Below are 16971 nucleotides of genomic sequence, written 5' to 3'. Positions count from 1 at the left end.
TACACCTTGACTAGAGTCCAGCTGTGGTAAATTAAATTGATTGGACATGATGTGGAAAGGCACACTCCTCTCTATAGAAGGCCTCACAGCTGACAATGCATATCAGAGCACAAACCAAGCCATGAGGTCAGAGGAACTGCCTGCAGAGCTCAGAGACAGGATTGTTGCAAGGCACAGATCTGGGGAAGACTACAAAAAATTCTGCTGCACTGAAGGTTCCCAAGAGCCATCATTCTCAAATGGAAGAAGTCAGCGCTCATCACCTGCCCAGTACCATCCCAACAGTGAAGCATGGTGGTGGCAGCATCAGGCTGTGGGGCTGTTTTTCAGCAGCAGGGACTGGGAGACTGCTCAGGGTTGAGGGAAAGCTGAATGGAGCAAAGTACAGTTCATCCTCAATGAAAACCTGTTCCACATCGCTCAGGACCTCAGACTGGGCTGAAGGTTCACCTTCCAACATGACAGTGACCCTAAGAACACAGCCAAGACAACACAGGAGTGGCTTAGGGACGACTCTGTGAATGTCCTAGAGCGGCCCAGCCAGAGCCCTGACCTGAACCCTATGGAACATCTCTGGAGAGACCTGAACATGGCCGTCCACCGACGGTCCCCGTCCTACCTGATAGCATGAGAGGATTTGCAAAGAAGAGTAACAGAAAATCTCCCAATCCAAGTGTGCAAAGCTTGTTGCATCATAGCCAAAAAGACTCAAGGCTGTAATTGATGCCAAAGGTGCTTCAGCTACGCACTGAGTAAAGGGTCTGAATACTTATGTCAATGTGATAATTCAGTTTTTCCTTTTTAATAAATTTACAAAAATTTCTACAATTCTGTTTTTACTTTGTCATTATGAGGTACTTAGTGTATATTTAATGAGAGAAAAAATGAATTTTAACAATTGTAGCATCAGGGTGCATAACAAAAGTGTTAAAAAGTGAAGGGGGTCTGAATACTTCCTGAATGTACTGTATATGTATGACAGAAAATAGGGATAAGCATAATAGGCCCCTTCAAGACTGTTAGCTGGAGGATAGTCCACCTAAGCAGTAGAAGGCTAACAGTTAGCATCTGGACCATCCAACCAGTAATTGAAATTACTGAATGCATTTTCCAAATTGGGTGAACTGTCTCTTTAAGTCATCAGTATCTGTCAAAAACTTTATCATGCTCCCACAGGCACATTATGGTTATTTTTCACTGTGGCGTTTAAAATGAATGCACCTTTGAATGAACATTTTGTAAGTAAAAGTCTTAAGATGACACCTGTCTTGAATAGTATTTCAGAATGGGCCTAAACTTCATACTGCCACCACTCACTTTGAATGGGTGCCACTTTTTCAAACAGCAAATACATCAATTTATATTGTACTTCATTTCATTCATATCGTACACTGCAAAAGGGGGATTCAAAAACTGTTTGCGCTTCCTGTCAGAGTTGAGTGGGATGTTTACCTTTGGTACTCCTCCCACCGTCCTTCTGCGTCACACATGTTAAAGAAAACACACTTTATCATGATATATAGATTATGATCAAACAATGTATATTCTGACGGGACACATGGCCAGCATAAAGTAGAACATCCTGCTTGGAGTGGGCATGTTCGTCACCTCAGCCGTTTGCTTTGGATTATGTGTTCCAAAAGTTGATGGGACACCAGTATCCATATTGGTTCATGACAGCCTATCCCTAGTTTGTTTTAAAGGGAGAGGATCTATCTCAAAAAGGATCAGTGGGCCAACACCCCTAGGTGGGTAAACACCATTATGAGTGCCTATTAAGCGTTCCAAAGATATGGTCAACCACAAGCACGCAAGTCAAGCTGCAGTGAGCATGGCATAGCTCACGTGCTGACTGATGACCGTCAGTAGATTAAACAAGACTTTAATGAATATGTACTATAGTGTTTTAGCTCTTTGAAAACCAGGAGTATATGGGCAGGCTTTTACTCACTTTATAAATTTCACTTTATTCATGATTATATTTTTCATTTTTGGGGAGGACTTTTTTGTGATTTTCTTGTTTGTTTTTTTGTCTAATTTTTCAGTAATTTTATGGTGCTTTTCTTGCAATTTAATTTTAAATATGTAACATATAAATTAAAATTTAGTGTAATTTTCAAAAGTTTTGTTTTACTAATTGTATGCATTTTTTGTAATTTTCTGTTTTTTTTTTCTTAAACAATTGTGGGGGGTTTGTGGGGGGTCTCAAAAATGAGCACGAAATTAGCAAAAAGCTACAAGAAAATGACTAGAAAATTACCAAGAAAACAATACAAATAAGCCCAACAGTTTGTAATGAATAGATAATTAACCAAACCCCACCCAAAAAAACTAAAAATAAATAAATAATAAATAATAAAAAATGAATTAAAAGTGTAAAATAAAATGTGCCTATGGGCTCCTGGGTTTTAGAGTGTTAAAGTGCATTTCAGCCAGAACACGCACTGGCAGCCTCCACCTGATTGCTGTATTTTCCCCCTGCTTACTGATTTATTATTTTAGAGCCAATTTCTAGGCCTTTGTGTGCCCAGACAGGGCTACAGAGCTTGTTCTTGATGTGATGCAGGCTTAGTGAGCCAGCTCACCGAGGGCTGTCAAGTGCAGCAGGAATACTGATTCTCACAGAGCTGACCACTGGCCATTTGGCAGGATGAGACCACTGAGGGCCCGGCTCAACCAACAGCAACGGAAAAAGATGGGCTCAGCCTTTCATCAGTAATGATCTTTCAACCACCACTATACAGCAGCAGTCCCAGCTGCAGCTCATTTAGAAGGCTTCAGTGCCATTAGCTGCATCACTGCCTCTGACAATTCAAAGAAACAAAATCATCAAGACTTTTTTATCTCCTTTTTCATGCATGGTTAATTAAATGCTTGTGAAAGGCATCTGAAGGCAGCCTGATTCGATGTTTAAATATGTTATTTAAATAATCATAAATACAGTTTTCTTGTAATTAAAAAAATCTAACTTTGAGGGTTTTGGGGGGGTTGTTTTTTGATATGCTTTTTGGTCATTTCTAATTTTTTGCTAACTTTTTATTATTTTATTATTCATTTATTTTTTTAAACTAGTGTTCCTTTTACTGCTCGCTGCCTTTTATCTTTGCAACCTGAGCAAGTCATTTGATTTCTTTTAAAAAGAAAATTAACAAGAAAAGCATTTAACCCTTTGAAGCTTCAGTAAATTCACTTGACATCTTTCAGAAACATGGGGCAAAAAAGGTAATGAGCAAGAAATTTTCCAAAAATAAGCAAGAAATGAGTAAAAAGTCATGCCAGTGTACTTGTACAATTCTGTATAACCCTAACCTCAAAATTAGTGAGAAATTAGTAGAAAGTTACAAGAAAAATACCTCAAATGACCAAAATATTAATATATTAGTTAGCCCAAGCATTTGTTAACAACAACAACCAGAACAAAAAAATCTTTCCTTTTTCTTCTGAAAGCTGCCCTGTAAACTAGTGGTGTTGGCCACTAGTTGTATGTATCACCGTGTGCCCGTCAACACACTCAAAGTGCCTGGGCCCCGCTCTGCCAAAGGATACATATAACATGAGCAGTCTGGGAGTGCTGCGGGCCTTCAGCGTCACTGACAGGAACTGCTCCAGCTTCCCCTTCAGCTGCGGCATCCACGAATCCTAAAGACACAGAGACGAGGGCTGATAACGTGTCCATTCAGGATGCTATTATTTAACAATGTCCCACAGCTGGAAATGATGCCACAGATGTGCCACAGGACTGTAGAAAAATCTGTCCTCACAGTGAAAGGTGTTTGAGGGCACCACTACAGAGTGCTTTCTGCTTTGCTTCCTAGTAGCAAACACGCTGATGGTTATTTACTCTACATTTTGTCAAATTCTGTGTTCTGTTTCGTCTAAGTGCCCTGGGTGCTCTTTCATATGTTCGTTTGTTTGAAATGCACCATGATAAAAAAAAAAATCCCATTATGAAATCAATAAAATACTACAATCATAGCCTTTACACTACAGGGCTACAATCTCAAAAAACAAAATAAATAAATTAATTCTGCTGCGCGAATGATGGAAATTGAGAGGCTGTTTGGTTTACAACTCCTGTGCTGTGCCACAATGTAATGGTCTGTTTTTTTTTTTTTTTTACCTTATCTTTTTTCTTTTTTTACTTTATTTTATCTGATGCTTTTATGCTGTGTGTTTTATCTTATTTTTTGTCATGTTTTTATTTGCTGTTTTATTTTGCAGACGTCTTTCTTTCCCTTTGTTTTTTAATTAACATCTTTAAGACTTGCGAAGTAAAAGACAAATTTCCACGGGTGGACAGTAATGATTTATTGTATGGTCTACATCAACCTTTATTATAGGGAATAATGAGCAAATACAGCTGTGTGTCCATTCAGGATGTTATTATTTAACAATGTCCCATAGCTGGGAATGATGCCACATGCCACAAACCTACCACAGGACTGTAGAAGAACCTGCATTCACAATAAAAGCCTTTTTTTTTTTTTAAGATTATTTTTCAGGCATTTCTGAAACACAGGGCAGAGAGGGAGAGTCTGGGCCAGAATCAAACCCAGGCCACAGCTGCTTAGTATTACATGGTGTGCATTCAACACTGTGAGCCAGGGCTCTCCGCAATGAAAGGTGTTTCAAGAGCACCCCTACAGAGTGGTTTCTGAATGGCATACTCATCTTTATATATAAATAACAGCAGCAATGCCTCCTCAATGTGTCTTGTGATCCAGTTGCTCTGGACACATTCGGAGGTGGCCTGAGACACTTTTGTGCGCATTGCATTTGATGTGTAAAGAAGGACTGCCTACTCACCTGATGTCCTCTGTCTTAAGCTCTGGTCCAGCCCAGCACCCCCGACACCGGCCAGACCATCACTTTTCCAGTACAAAAAAATTCTTATCTGACTCTGCCCAGTGCGGCTGAACTGTCCCCTGATTTAGGGTGGGGTCGGGTAGGGTGATGATAGGAATACTACAGAAATATTACAGGTGGTGTGTAGCAGTTACTACAGGAATACCACAGAAATATTACAGGTTGATTTATCCATCTAAAGCAGAGAACCTGACCCTCTCAGACCTGCTGGAATAATTCAATAATCGGAGCCTGATATCCCTGATATCCCCCCACCCAGACCATGGGACTGAGCACCTGAAAAAGATCTCTGAAGGAGGGGTGGGTTGTGGGGTTGGGGACGAAGGGCAGGGCGTAGTAAGGCAGGAACTCGGTGGTCTGGCTCAGCGCTGCCCCCCGAGTCTCCAGGTACTGCCTGAAGTGGGAGATCCTCTTGTCAAACTCAGCCCGGTCCTGGGGGAAACATTCCAAGCTTCATGCATACTGTTTTTTTTTCTAATCAGTTCATTTATTTGCAGCATTTTAAGACAATGTCAAACAGGCTCAGCACCTCAGTCAGACTGAACTAAATGATGCAGTTAGAGATTTATAGCACTTCCCCTGTTGCTTGGTCACAATGAAGGAGCTGTCAGCTGAACACAAGCTGATGTCAAGTACGTATGAAAGAGGTGTGTGGAGAGAAAGCATGGCTGTAGCACAGCTCAGTGGACAGACTGTAAAACAGCACCTACACAGCTATGATGAGCCTGCATGATCCGGCTTAAGAAACAGGAGTGGGGTTTGTCAGGACTTCCATGGGTAGTGGGGTTTGTCAGTAGCGCTCTCTCACCACTTCATGATGTGTAGTTATTTTGTGATGATGTGATGTAATTGACTTTTTTATGAAACCCTCTGACACCTGAGCAAATTCAATTGATTTCTTTCAAAATGATAAATGGTGATAGCAAAAATTATTGACACATAAGTTAAAAAAGAGAGAAAACAAAACAAGAAAGACAGAAAATTACCAGAAAATCAATTTTAACAAGATCTGAAATTTAGCAGTTTTTTTTTTGTTTTGTTTTTGTTTTTTAAATTACGTGAAAATTCCATTTATAGTTATTACAATTGTATATTTAAATGTCTGATCTGGATCACTGTCAAAATTCTTGTGTTTCAATGCTTGTGAAAGGCCCTTTGAAACCTGAGCAAACTCCCTTGATTTCTTTCAAAAACATGAGGAAAAATGTGATGAGCAAATCAGCTGAGCTTACAAGAAAATTAACAAAAAATTAACAAAAAATTAACCCCTGAAAACTTTTCTACATGAACATCACATAAACACAAATTTGAATAAACTGGAGGAGTAATTTGTTACTGATTTTTTAAACTGAGGCAGCAAAAAAACAGCTGCCAAACCGGCACATGGAGAGAGTGCGGCTGTGTACGTACGTGTGAGCCCGGGTGGTTCCTCAGTGGGTGGATGGTGAAGTGGATGTGCAGGTAGAACTCCAGCCTCTGGGCCTGGCTGTCTGTGTCTTTGACCTCAGAGGGAATGTTCTCCGTCCACAGCTCAAAGAACACCTTATAGTCTCCATCATCGAAGGCGCTGAGCAGGTCTTTCTGCAGGATGAGATCATATAGTAACAGAGCAGCTGGCTGGAAAAAGACAAGAGCTCTGCAAAAGATGTTACGCATAATACTTTCAATCCACCAATATAATACAAGTTTCACTTCTTAGTTTTTTTGTTCCTTACCTTTTTATTTGCAAAACCCACACTATTTACCTTATAATTAGTTTTGTTCTTTTAATATTTTGTGGTCATTTTCTTGTAATTTATATTGAATATGTATTTCTAATAATTATGAATCATTTTTTGTAATTTTCTTACTAATTTCTGTAGAGATGCTACCCACAATGCCATCAACACAAGAACATAAGAACCCCTACAAGAATTTTTTGTTTTGTTTAAACTGAGGTTTTATTCCTCACCATTCATTCCCATTCATTCATTTTTTTAATACAAAATTTTCACATACTTTCCAGTATTTTTTTCTTTTTTTCTTTTCTGGTAGTTTTCTGGTTCTTTTCTTGCTAATTTTTGGGTTATAACTTAATAATTGATATAATGTAAAGCATTATATTTGTGTGCATATGGCACCCTGTTGTTTTTTTTTTTTTCAATCCATGGACTTTGGAAAAAATAACTTTACAATTAAAATACAACTGAAACTAAACTTTACTAAACTAAATAAAAGCCAATATGGAAAAAAAAATTATAACAATTAACATAAGCACTGCGATTATTTACATTTTTATGTTTTTTTAAAATACATATTTTTTTTTAACTACAGACACAGACTGTTGATTTAATAAAGATATTGGTATCATATGAAACTAAACGACTGAAGGAATCCGTTGGTTCCAAGCATGTCATGTGAGGGTGTCTGCAAGGTGACTAAATATTGCTCCAGCTTTTTGGCTACATTTTGGTGAGGGAAAAACTAGCATGGTCATTTCCAGCAGGGTCCCTTGACCTCTGACCTCCAGCTCTCTGAATGAAAATGTGTTCTCTGGGCAGCCACGGCTCTCCCCTTTGCCTACCTTCTGTCCACCTTCTGCTAATCCCATGCAGTTTGGGCCACAAAGCCTGCAGTCCACATGTGTTCTTGTGGCCTGTTGTAAAATAGTGTATTTGTGCAGACTGGGGCCTAAACAGTCTTGGAGCTGCATCAGTCGGCTTTGACTGGAAAGCTGAGACTCTTGTGGATTCAATGAGCCACATTTGATTCATGTGTGATGATATTAGCCCCCATAGCAGCCATTTCACTGGAGTCACACCATTTTTTCAAACTTGATGTCACTGTACCAAATGAAATATAGTGATGTCTAAAATAATCACAGCCTCATGAAACTTTACAGCCACAAACTAGAGGAGAATTTAAAAAAAAAAACCCGCAATAAATCATAATATTGAATCGTAATACTTGTAGAGTCATAATACATATCGAATCAGTACCCAAGTTTTGTGATAGTATCAAATCGGAAGATAAGCATATGGTCCCAGCCCTAATAAAATCCCTCTCTATGTACATGATCTTTTGAAGACTGGAGCTCCATCCCTCCAGTAGAGTTCCAGACACTTGGATATTGTATGGCAAGGAGCTCCGAAGCTGTTCTGGTGGCTCATGGAGGTCCAACACCTTACTAAGACACTTTATGTTAGTTTTTCCCGTAATTTTTTTTATCCATGTGTACACACATCATAATGCTAACATCAGCTTCATCACAAAATTAGGTCGCTGGTTCATATCCGGCTCGAAGGAGCTGCTTTTGGAAATTTCCCCACTGTGGGACTAATAAAGGAATATCTTATCTTAAAAGCAACATTCCTCAAGCTACTACAACAGTATGTTAAAAGAACCACAAATACCCTAGCAGCATGAGGGAACTACAGTCATATCAGAATGTTATGATTTACCTGAGTGATGAGAGTCTTTGAGTCCCGTAAAGTATTTCCTTGAGGCTTCGAGACGAGTTTGCCTTTGTTTTTGCACTCCTCGTCGAAACTGCAAACCGTGTCATTGAATTCTTCCAATTTAAGGTACTGGCAAAAGAGAGAAAGGATATCAAACGCCTTTAAAGTCAGCCACAGGTGCCATAAACAGTTTTACTGATGCACAGCGACTGCTAACTGAAGGGTTAGGCCTCCTACCTCCCTGATCATCCCTAGAAGATCAGCTTCATTGGCCAAGATGTCTCCCATCTTGGCAGTCTCCTTGGAACTCATGTGAGCACCCAAGACCTTTTATAAAGCCTAGTGACAGCAAAGATCTGCTCTCCGATTAAACAGCTGCTGGAGCATCACTCAAACTGTGAAGAACCTGCAGGGGCAAGGCATGCATGTCAGAATTACATCATTATCATAACACATCATTATCATCATCATCATCATCATAATGTATTATTACTGATATGCAAAGGATAGGCTATTAGAGGTTTGGAGTATTCCTGTTGCACACTCCAAAATGGTGAAACATCGAGATAATACGCTTAATTTTCCCAGTAATTTTCTTAATCAAACAGGTTGCATTTTAGATACTAACGTTGCAGTGATTGATAATTTCAGGTTTTCAGAGGTGATAAAAACAATTAATCTTAATGGCTTAAATGAAGCCACTTGTTTGTTTGTTTGACTGTATCTGTGTCCCTTAAGCTTGCAAAGAAAGTCAGCTGGGACCCTCCAGTGGCGTTAGCTGGAAAGCTAATCAGTTAACGTTTCTTGCGTAGGATAATAAAAGCAGAAGCAGTGCGGACTAGCCTCACCTTTTCGCGTGTCAATCATCTTCTGAATATTAGCTTACATTACAAAGCGTTAGTTAAATATCCACAGTTGGTAGCTCTATAGTCCATACTGTGCATGGCTTTACTTGAGCTGCTGTGTGGCTAAAAACAGCAAGTCAGGTAGTGCGTTAGCTAGCAACCGTGCATACAAAAGACGCCGAAACACCTAGCAACAAGGTTTGAGAGGAAACCCAGGCTAGAAAGTAGACACAACTGTCGTAAATCCAACCAGGTTTACTCAAGCCAAATGGCGTTTTTTCCCCACCCGCATTATGAAAAGAAGCGCCCTTACTCTGCCTCTGATTAGATAACCATAGCCTGAAGGCAACGAGTACTGACCAATCAGAGGCAGATTAGGGCGGGTCTTTGAGGAAAGCGGGTGGGAATAAACAAGGCAGCAAAATGTTACATTAATAATAGGCCTCCAAAAAGGTGACAGTTATTACTTTTATTGTGTTAAAAACACAAACGTAAAATTGCGACGATACTATGCATGTACGTTTGCATGTATGCATGTTTTCAGTATTTCACATTACCAGTCTGTAGACTGAAAACTGACAATGTGTTTTGAGCATATAGTTTCAGATATATCTCCCAAGGAAATCGCCTGTTTATTTTGTTTATTTCTTGTCAAATGTAGCCCTCCAATATTTCAAACTCAACAGATTCTACAAATGATTTACGGTTTCTATTTTTCACCCGGAAGAACTCGTGGAAGAGGTCGAGCACATTGTCCCTGCACGGCGCAGTGCTTTTGGCACAGGAATGAATGAAGTTGTGCTCAGATAAGTTATTTTGCACATCTTTCAAAGCGTTTTGCCACAGGAAATAACTGCTGCTCGGCCAAAAGTGCACAACACAGAATTCCACCTCCTGTGAGGTAAGCTTATGGAATTCTTACGAGCAAAACAAGCTAGCTTACGAGCAAAACAAGGTAGCTAATGCTAACAGAAGCAGAAGAGGCTCATGGTAACTTGGCTAACTGGCAGAAAGGCTTATTCAGGAACTGTAATTAGGTAAATAATTAATTTTGCAAGAAATAGTTAAACTGCTGTTAGTCACGTGACAATGTACAACTTGTTGAGTTTGGTTGAGGAGTAAATTTCTGTCATTTAGTAAGATGATGAATTGAACCACATTCTGCTGTAGTGTTTTGACAAGTCAACGAAATTCCAGTGTAAAAGAAGAATAAGAGATTTTGACCGGACAAATGACAGGTTGAGCTGACTGTTTTGACAGACCCTTCTTATGGCTTAAGTGATAAACTACCTGAAATAGTTTGAAGAATTAGTAGCCTTACAACTAGATTTTCAAGCTAGAATCTCTAAAATCTGATGGACCCTGAACATGCTTACAGAAACTACAGAGGTGACATGATTTTTGCTGTGCTCCCCACAGAGCCCATAGACCTGGAGAAACATGGCTGGAATTCTGTTTGAGGATATCTTTGACGTGAAAGACATTGATCCAGATGGCAAGAAGTTTGACAGAGGTGAAAATTTCTGTGGACCTTAAATCTATTCTAAACATCATATTAGTTGAAATTACGAAAGCGTGTGTATGTGAAATCCTTGTGTGGTGTACAAATCGATTGCTTACCCTGATGTAAAAACAGTGTGTTTATGTATCTCTTCAGTTTATTTGATCATAGAGGCAGTCACGTTCTCTGTCACCTTGTTTAATCTTTACAAAACTAAAGTAAACTGACTTGGTTGATTTTTTTTTTTTTTTTTTTTTTTTTTTTGCTGCAGTGTCTCGTCTACACTGTGAAAGTGAGTCCTTCAAGATGGACCTGATTTTGGATGTGAACATTCAGATCTATCCTGTGGATCTTGGTGAGACAGCATTGCTTTTTTGTCTTTGTGCATGTTGAGTTATGTTATTACCATATGGAGACGGCACTTAACTGACTAGTCCTGTCATAGCTGATTTAGTCAGGGAGAGAATCACTGGTTGATTTATCTAAACTGAACATTATTTTCATGGGTCATCAATATTCATTTGCACGTTTCATATTTAAAGTGGTAGGTATGCTTTATAAATTGATGTATTGTTTGAATTCAGCAGGAGAAATTTTTGTTGTGGGTGAACATGAATGAATGAAATCAGCATAAGTAGAAGCAAAATTGAAGTTTAGCGTGTTTGTGCAAAACGGTTGGCTTGTTGTAAAAAAAAAAAAAAAAATAAATAAATAAATAGACACACATTTTCATTCAGCTATAATATCAAGTCAAAGACTATAAGAAAGAGAAACCACTACATGCCCAATAAGAGTAATAAAAATAAAATATACTAAAATATATCCCTAATATCTGTAGACCATTCACATTTGAACCTTTGCATAGACTATATATATAATGAAACACATCTGCAAAATATCTATAGAATAGAATATGTAGATAGAATATAACTTATAATATAATTTCATTGTGTCTGTCCATGATGCCTGGAACTGGGTGGCAGAGACTGTCAGATGTGGTCCAGCATTATGGAAAACATTTTATATAATATATAATTCAACTTACAAATAGACATAGACATAAAATAAATACAAAATTAAATAAGATATAAAAGAAAAATAAATAAAAGATATGTGTGTATGTATATAGGTTTCAGATAGATAGATATACTTTATTGATCCCAACCAGGGAAATTTCGGAAGTTTGGGCTGTCGGCATCCCTGCGGTTGGTGACCGGGAAGTCTGAGTCAGCTACTTCTGTGACTCAACACTGGGGAGCATGCTGTGAATTCAGATCTAGAAGGGAGACGTCCTGGGATGGATCTTTAGAGTTCATTACGATCTGAATAAGACCAGTGTGTGGAACCTGTGTCCAGCGGGACTGTAAGACTCTGAGTGAAGGACTCAAGAGCAAATAGTGTGCATGCATTGGGTGTATTATTAAGGGCAATGTCCTATACAAAAAAAAAAAAAAAAAAACCTGACCCGACCAACCAAATTCAAGATGGTTCAGAGCCACGGACAAGAGATCCTAGCTGAAATCTCTGACAGAGCCGGTTTTGAATTTTAACTCAAATTTTGTCTAAGTTCACTTTTTGGTGGCAGGGAGTCGTAGGGGTGATAAGGCCTATCACGCCCTGGGCCCTTGGCCGTCTAGCTCAGGCAGTGTACTGAGCCTGTTGTTATTTTATGTTACTGTATTTTATTATCGCTATCATTCTCAATTTGTATTTCCCTTTTTTATTGACTGTTTTTATTGTTTTAAATTGTGTCTTGTTGCTTTTAATGTTTCTGTAAAGCACTTTGAATTACCGTGTGTTGAATTGTGCTATACAAATAAACTTGCCTTGCCTTTCCTTGCGTATATACATATACATACAGATATAGGTATATTATGTATGTATATATGTGTGTGTGTGTGTGTGTGTATAAAATAAAATGAAATAATAAAATAATAGTGTACCCAACCGATATAATAAATACAATAAACTAATTAGCTCTATTAATTTTGTGAAAGCACCAATAGTCGTCCCTTACAGTATGTTTCCAATGTCGCTAACAATGAAAAAAGAAAAAGGTCAAAAATTGAGTCCTCATGGCCCAGCTCATGCTCTTTTGTGTGCCTCTTCAAGGTGACAAGTTCAGACTGGTCATTGCCAGCACCTTATATGAAGACGGGACACCTGACGATGGCGAGTACAACCCTCAGGATGACCGGCCGTCCAGGTATAATGTTGAAAACATGCAGTGTGCTTTCACACAACATAACAAGTCACTGTTATGCAAAGCACGTTGCACTTCCATGTGTGCATGATTGTGTTGTTAGCAGGGCTGGCTGTGTAGCTCTCAGTAAAACTCTGTTTGGGTTGTGTCATTCAGGGCAGACCAGTTTGACTACGTCATGTATGGGAAGGTTTACAAGATTGAGGGTGACGAAACCTCAACAGAGGCAGCCACACGCCTGTGAGTACTGTAGCTTACATTTTGTTGTTGTTGATATTATTTTTTTTTATGTAAGTGTGTGCATGTGAGAAAGTGGAGAAGTGTAAGCAACCTTGAGGTTGTTTTTGTTTTTAGTCTTCCAGCATCAGCTAGGTTAACTCTTTGAAATCTAAATTCACTTCAGGCAGAACAGGCGGAAAATTGGTAATAAATAAATTACGAATAAATAAGACAATTACCTGACATTTAGCACAAAAAAATGCAAAATTATAAAAATGTACAAGGAAACAATATTTATAATTATAATTTTAATAATTGTAATTAAATTAAATTGCCATGAACTTTTAAATAAATAAAAATTATAATAATTACAAGACATTTACCTTAAAATTGCCACAAAATAAAGAGCAATAAAGTAAATTTTGTTCAGAGGATGGAACAAAAGAATAGCCTACCCATGGGCTCCTGTGATTCAAAGGATTAACATAATAACAATTTGCAGCCAGTGCTGTTAATTTAATATAAATTTCCCATAATTAGAAGTTATCTACCATTAATGTAATACCTTTTGCCTGTTGATGTATACTATTTTTTTCTTATTTATTTTGTGCATTAATAAGATTGTTTATTTTATTCATTTTATTTCTCTTTTCAAATTATTTTTCAAAATGTCTTAATTGAAGTATCAGATGAAAAAGTCTTTGCTCATCATAATGACCGGGTTCCATTTCAAAAGGTTCAGTCTTCTCTTTAATGTAATAAAATGCAGTAATGTAATAATGTACACACAGTATGTTTACAGGAAAGGTTTGTGCCTTGGAAGGTTGACTTCTCTTACCCTGTGGAAGATGGATTACATTCTTTATTGTTTATTTGTGCACACACACAAAATATCACAAGATACAGAAAAGAAAAAAAGGTGTGTAGGTGAGGTGGAAACCCAAGATAACTGTAAGAAAACCTCACCATAAAGAAATAAATGCACCCAGTATAGGTTGCAGAACAAGTTAAGACCTGTTAAGATCCCTGTTGTGACAATTTGACTTTCACCGTTCGTTTTACTATTGTTATTTTTATTATTATTATCATTATAATTATTTAGTTTGGACTGCCAGACAGGTCTCTCTTCTGGCATGTAAGATCGGTCTGTCAGATTTGATGATGCAATCCAGGTCAACACGATATCCATAAGGAAAAAAACTTTGAAAACTAAATACATTAAATAAAACATTAAGGGGGTTATTATGATACCGCAACTTGTTTTTGCTCTAAATGTCATTCTATGCATTTTATTACATCAGCAGTTGGTAACATAGTAGAGGTTTTTTTTGTTTTGTTTTGTTTTGTTTTGTTTTGTTTTGTTTTCATAATTTATCAAAGTCGGTCTTTATCTGTTTTTTTCTCCCATCCAGATTGTGTGTATGTTTGACACACGCACGCACGCACGCACACACACACACACACACACACACACACACACACACACACACACACACACACACACACCTTTTTGTTTCAGTCTTTGAATCCAAAGCCATGTGTTCTCTGTCCTCCCCTGCTCATCCTCTCAGCTCTGCCTACGTGTCTTACGGCGGCCTCCTCATGAGGCTCCAAGGTGATGCCAACAACCTGCACGGTTTTGAGGTAGACTCCAGGGTCTACCTCCTCATGAAGAAGCTGGCCTTCTAAACCCATCTGGCTCTTCCATCACCTCCTTCTGCTGTCACAGTCAACCATGCAGTCCCACTGAACTGTCACCATCCACACTGTCAAGCATGGAGCACATGGCAGTCTGGAGACCAAGCTCAGAGAGGACGTGGAAACTGTAAAATACAACTTCTGTTTTGTTTTGGGTTTTTTTTTTTTTAACTCTTAGTTATTAAATGGCTCCTCCACACACGCTGACCTAGGACTGAGGCTAAAGAACTGGTAAACTGTAAATAAATATGTTTTTTTTTATATACAAAATGAGGCGATGGTCAGATGTGTTTTTCTTTGACCTTGTACACTTGCCAGTGCTTGGCTGTTCTTTCACCCAGTTCAAACAAGTTGAATCAGACTGTGTTTTCAGACTGTGTTTTCCCTGAAACTAGCTACAACTAGCTACAGCTAGTTTCAGGGACAGATGTCTCTCATCTCAGGAAACAGATTTTAACAGCAAAATTAAACTTTGGTAGTGTTGTGCTGTCTAGCTCCCTGGGTGTGATCTGAGTCCACACGGTGGTGAAACCTCCTCATTAGTTGCTCTGTCCTCCCCTGGCCTGCTAATCCTCAATACTGTATTTGTGTCTCGATTTACTTCTACACCAAAACAGCTCCTAATCTGACACTTTGAATATATAAACCAACAGCAACAAAGTGAATTAATGCCAATATAAAAACAAGTCCCACTACCCTGTGTAATTACAATTATTTGTGAAAGTACCATCAGGTTGTTTCTTCCTGGCGCAAAACAATTGCGCAGCATTTTCCTGCGGATGCTGCGTGCTGGATCCACAAATCCAGCATTGTGGATTGGCAGCCCAAGGGAGCACAGAGCAGCTAATCAGGATATTTTACCACCATATGGACTCTCCATGTGAACTATACAACCCAAAGGCCTACCAAGGTTCAGTCTTGGTCAAGATTTATATTGATGTATTATCTGCCTCCCTCAGAAATGACTTCAGTGACATTTTCCAGTTGAGGGCAGAAATCGACTTAAAACAGATTTTAAATGCAACTCTTTTTTTCCTCATGTGCCGTATGTTGGAATCTAGTCCATGTCCATATCATGCTGCCTTGATTTACACAGTTACACACTTACAGTTTGAGCAGATCACACATTCATCAAGGGGATGTGTGGCTTTTGATGGATACATAGACTATTGTAAGAAACAAGCCCAGCACTTTTCAAGAAGAAGATGTCTCAGTCTGTCTGTACAGTTTGGATTCAAACGTCTCATCTCTTCTCTCTCAGTTGACTTTTTTTAAACTCTTCACACAATTAACACAAACCAGACGGGCAATGATTTTTCTTTGCTTTGACACAACACACTCAGTGACCCCAGTTTTCAAAATTCCTGTTTTCATTTCTCACTAAAACTCACCCACCAGCCAGACTTTATGCACTGTATCTCCAGCCTATTATGCAAAGTGTATATACCAAGGTTATTGTACAAGCAAAATCTAGGGCTCAGGTCAGGTTCTGACACACACACAAAAAAATGCATGTTGGGTTCGGATCAGGCTCAGGTATTATTATGCTCTTGGGCACCGGTGGGGTTCCAGTGAGTGTTCATCTACACTCTCATTCTAACCTTATTTCACACTGCAGACCCAAGCCCTGACGTTTTGGGGATTTTCCAGAAAATCAGGGATAACCCTGCTCTGGAGTGGGGTTTAATTAGCCCTTGGCTAGTCTCTAAAAACAGACTCTTATACATACATAGAGTCTGTGGGTGAGGAACAAGATTTTGTTATCGGAGGCATTTCACTTCTGTTTCTGTTGTAGTCTGTGTAGTTGCTGTTGCTTGTCTGAGTGGTGTTATGAAGGTAAACAGTCCATGTGGGGAGTGAAAGAAGCTGAACATACGGACAGAACTGTTGCCTGGACCTAAAACACTGACAAAAAGTATCAATGTTTGTTATTGTGTGGAGAAACATTGGACTTTTGGAATAAAAGAAACAGAAGTGGTTTCTGACATGTTTCCAGCAACACCAAAACCCCCGAAAAAAACTGTCCCTCAGCCCCAGAGGCTAAAACAAAGTGGTCAAATTTTGTAGCCAATGGGTTCTGAGATTGGCCCTGGGCTAATATCCCACATTCTGAATTCCAAGTGTGAAAAGTCAATTAACTTAGGGTTAAATGGGGACTCAGCCCATTGTTAAGTGTAGTTTCAGACTAAAAGAGTATGAAGA

At 38.8% G+C, this 16971-nt stretch overlaps 2 protein-coding genes across 7 annotated transcripts in view; one reads left to right on the top strand and one right to left on the bottom strand.

Moving 5' to 3' along the window:
- armc9 (armadillo repeat containing 9) overlaps window positions 1-9370 on the bottom strand; it is a 64069-nt gene extending 54699 nt beyond the window's left edge. For 3 of the 6 annotated variants that reach the window (XM_030049616.1, XM_030049619.1, XM_030049617.1), the window contains exons 1-7: window positions 9152-9369; window positions 8541-8709; window positions 8307-8432; window positions 6277-6447; window positions 5143-5298; window positions 3547-3639; window positions 1453-1477 (exon numbers count right to left, since the gene is read on the bottom strand). In XM_030049616.1, the coding sequence (XP_029905476.1) occupies window positions 1453-1477; window positions 3547-3639; window positions 5143-5298; window positions 6277-6447; window positions 8307-8432; window positions 8541-8615 (646 nt within the window). In that variant the 5' untranslated portion in view covers window positions 8616-8709; window positions 9152-9369. Of the gene's footprint in view, window positions 1-1452; window positions 1478-3546; window positions 3640-5142; window positions 5299-6276; window positions 6448-8306; window positions 8433-8540; window positions 8710-9151 lie in introns of all 6 variants that reach the window. The other 3 variants (XM_030049615.1, XM_030049620.1, XM_030049621.1) reach the window with 2 other exon arrangements.
- Window positions 9371-9875: 505 nt separating this feature from the next.
- polr2h (RNA polymerase II, I and III subunit H) lies at window positions 9876-15042 on the top strand. The gene is made up of 6 exons (XM_030049574.1): window positions 9876-10049; window positions 10568-10661; window positions 10921-11004; window positions 12762-12855; window positions 13009-13092; window positions 14643-15042. The coding sequence occupies exons 2-6, from the start codon at window positions 10589-10591 to the stop codon at window positions 14758-14760; spliced, it is 453 nt and encodes a 150-aa protein (XP_029905434.1). The 5' UTR covers window positions 9876-10049; window positions 10568-10588; the 3' UTR covers window positions 14761-15042.
- Window positions 15043-16971: the final 1929 nt, after the last annotated feature.

This window comes from Myripristis murdjan, chromosome 4 (genome assembly GCF_902150065.1).
Source record: "Myripristis murdjan chromosome 4, fMyrMur1.1, whole genome shotgun sequence".
NCBI classification, from domain to species: domain Eukaryota; kingdom Metazoa; phylum Chordata; class Actinopteri; order Holocentriformes; family Holocentridae; genus Myripristis; species Myripristis murdjan.
The sequence above is the reverse complement of the archived record's forward strand: the minus strand, read 5'-3'. Positions and strand labels throughout refer to the sequence as shown.

Excerpts from the sequence above, each read along its gene's own strand:
- polr2h (XM_030049574.1), top strand. The coding sequence starts at position 10,589 with ATGGCTGGAATTCTGTTTGAGGATATCTTTGACGTGAAAGACATTGAT. Across the intron at positions 10,662-10,920 it reads TGGCAAGAAGTTTGACAGAG|TGTCTCGTCTACACTGTGAA; the intron begins GTGAAAATTTCT and ends TTTTTGCTGCAG. Across the intron at positions 13,093-14,642 it reads ACAGAGGCAGCCACACGCCT|CTCTGCCTACGTGTCTTACG; the intron begins GTGAGTACTGTA and ends TCATCCTCTCAG.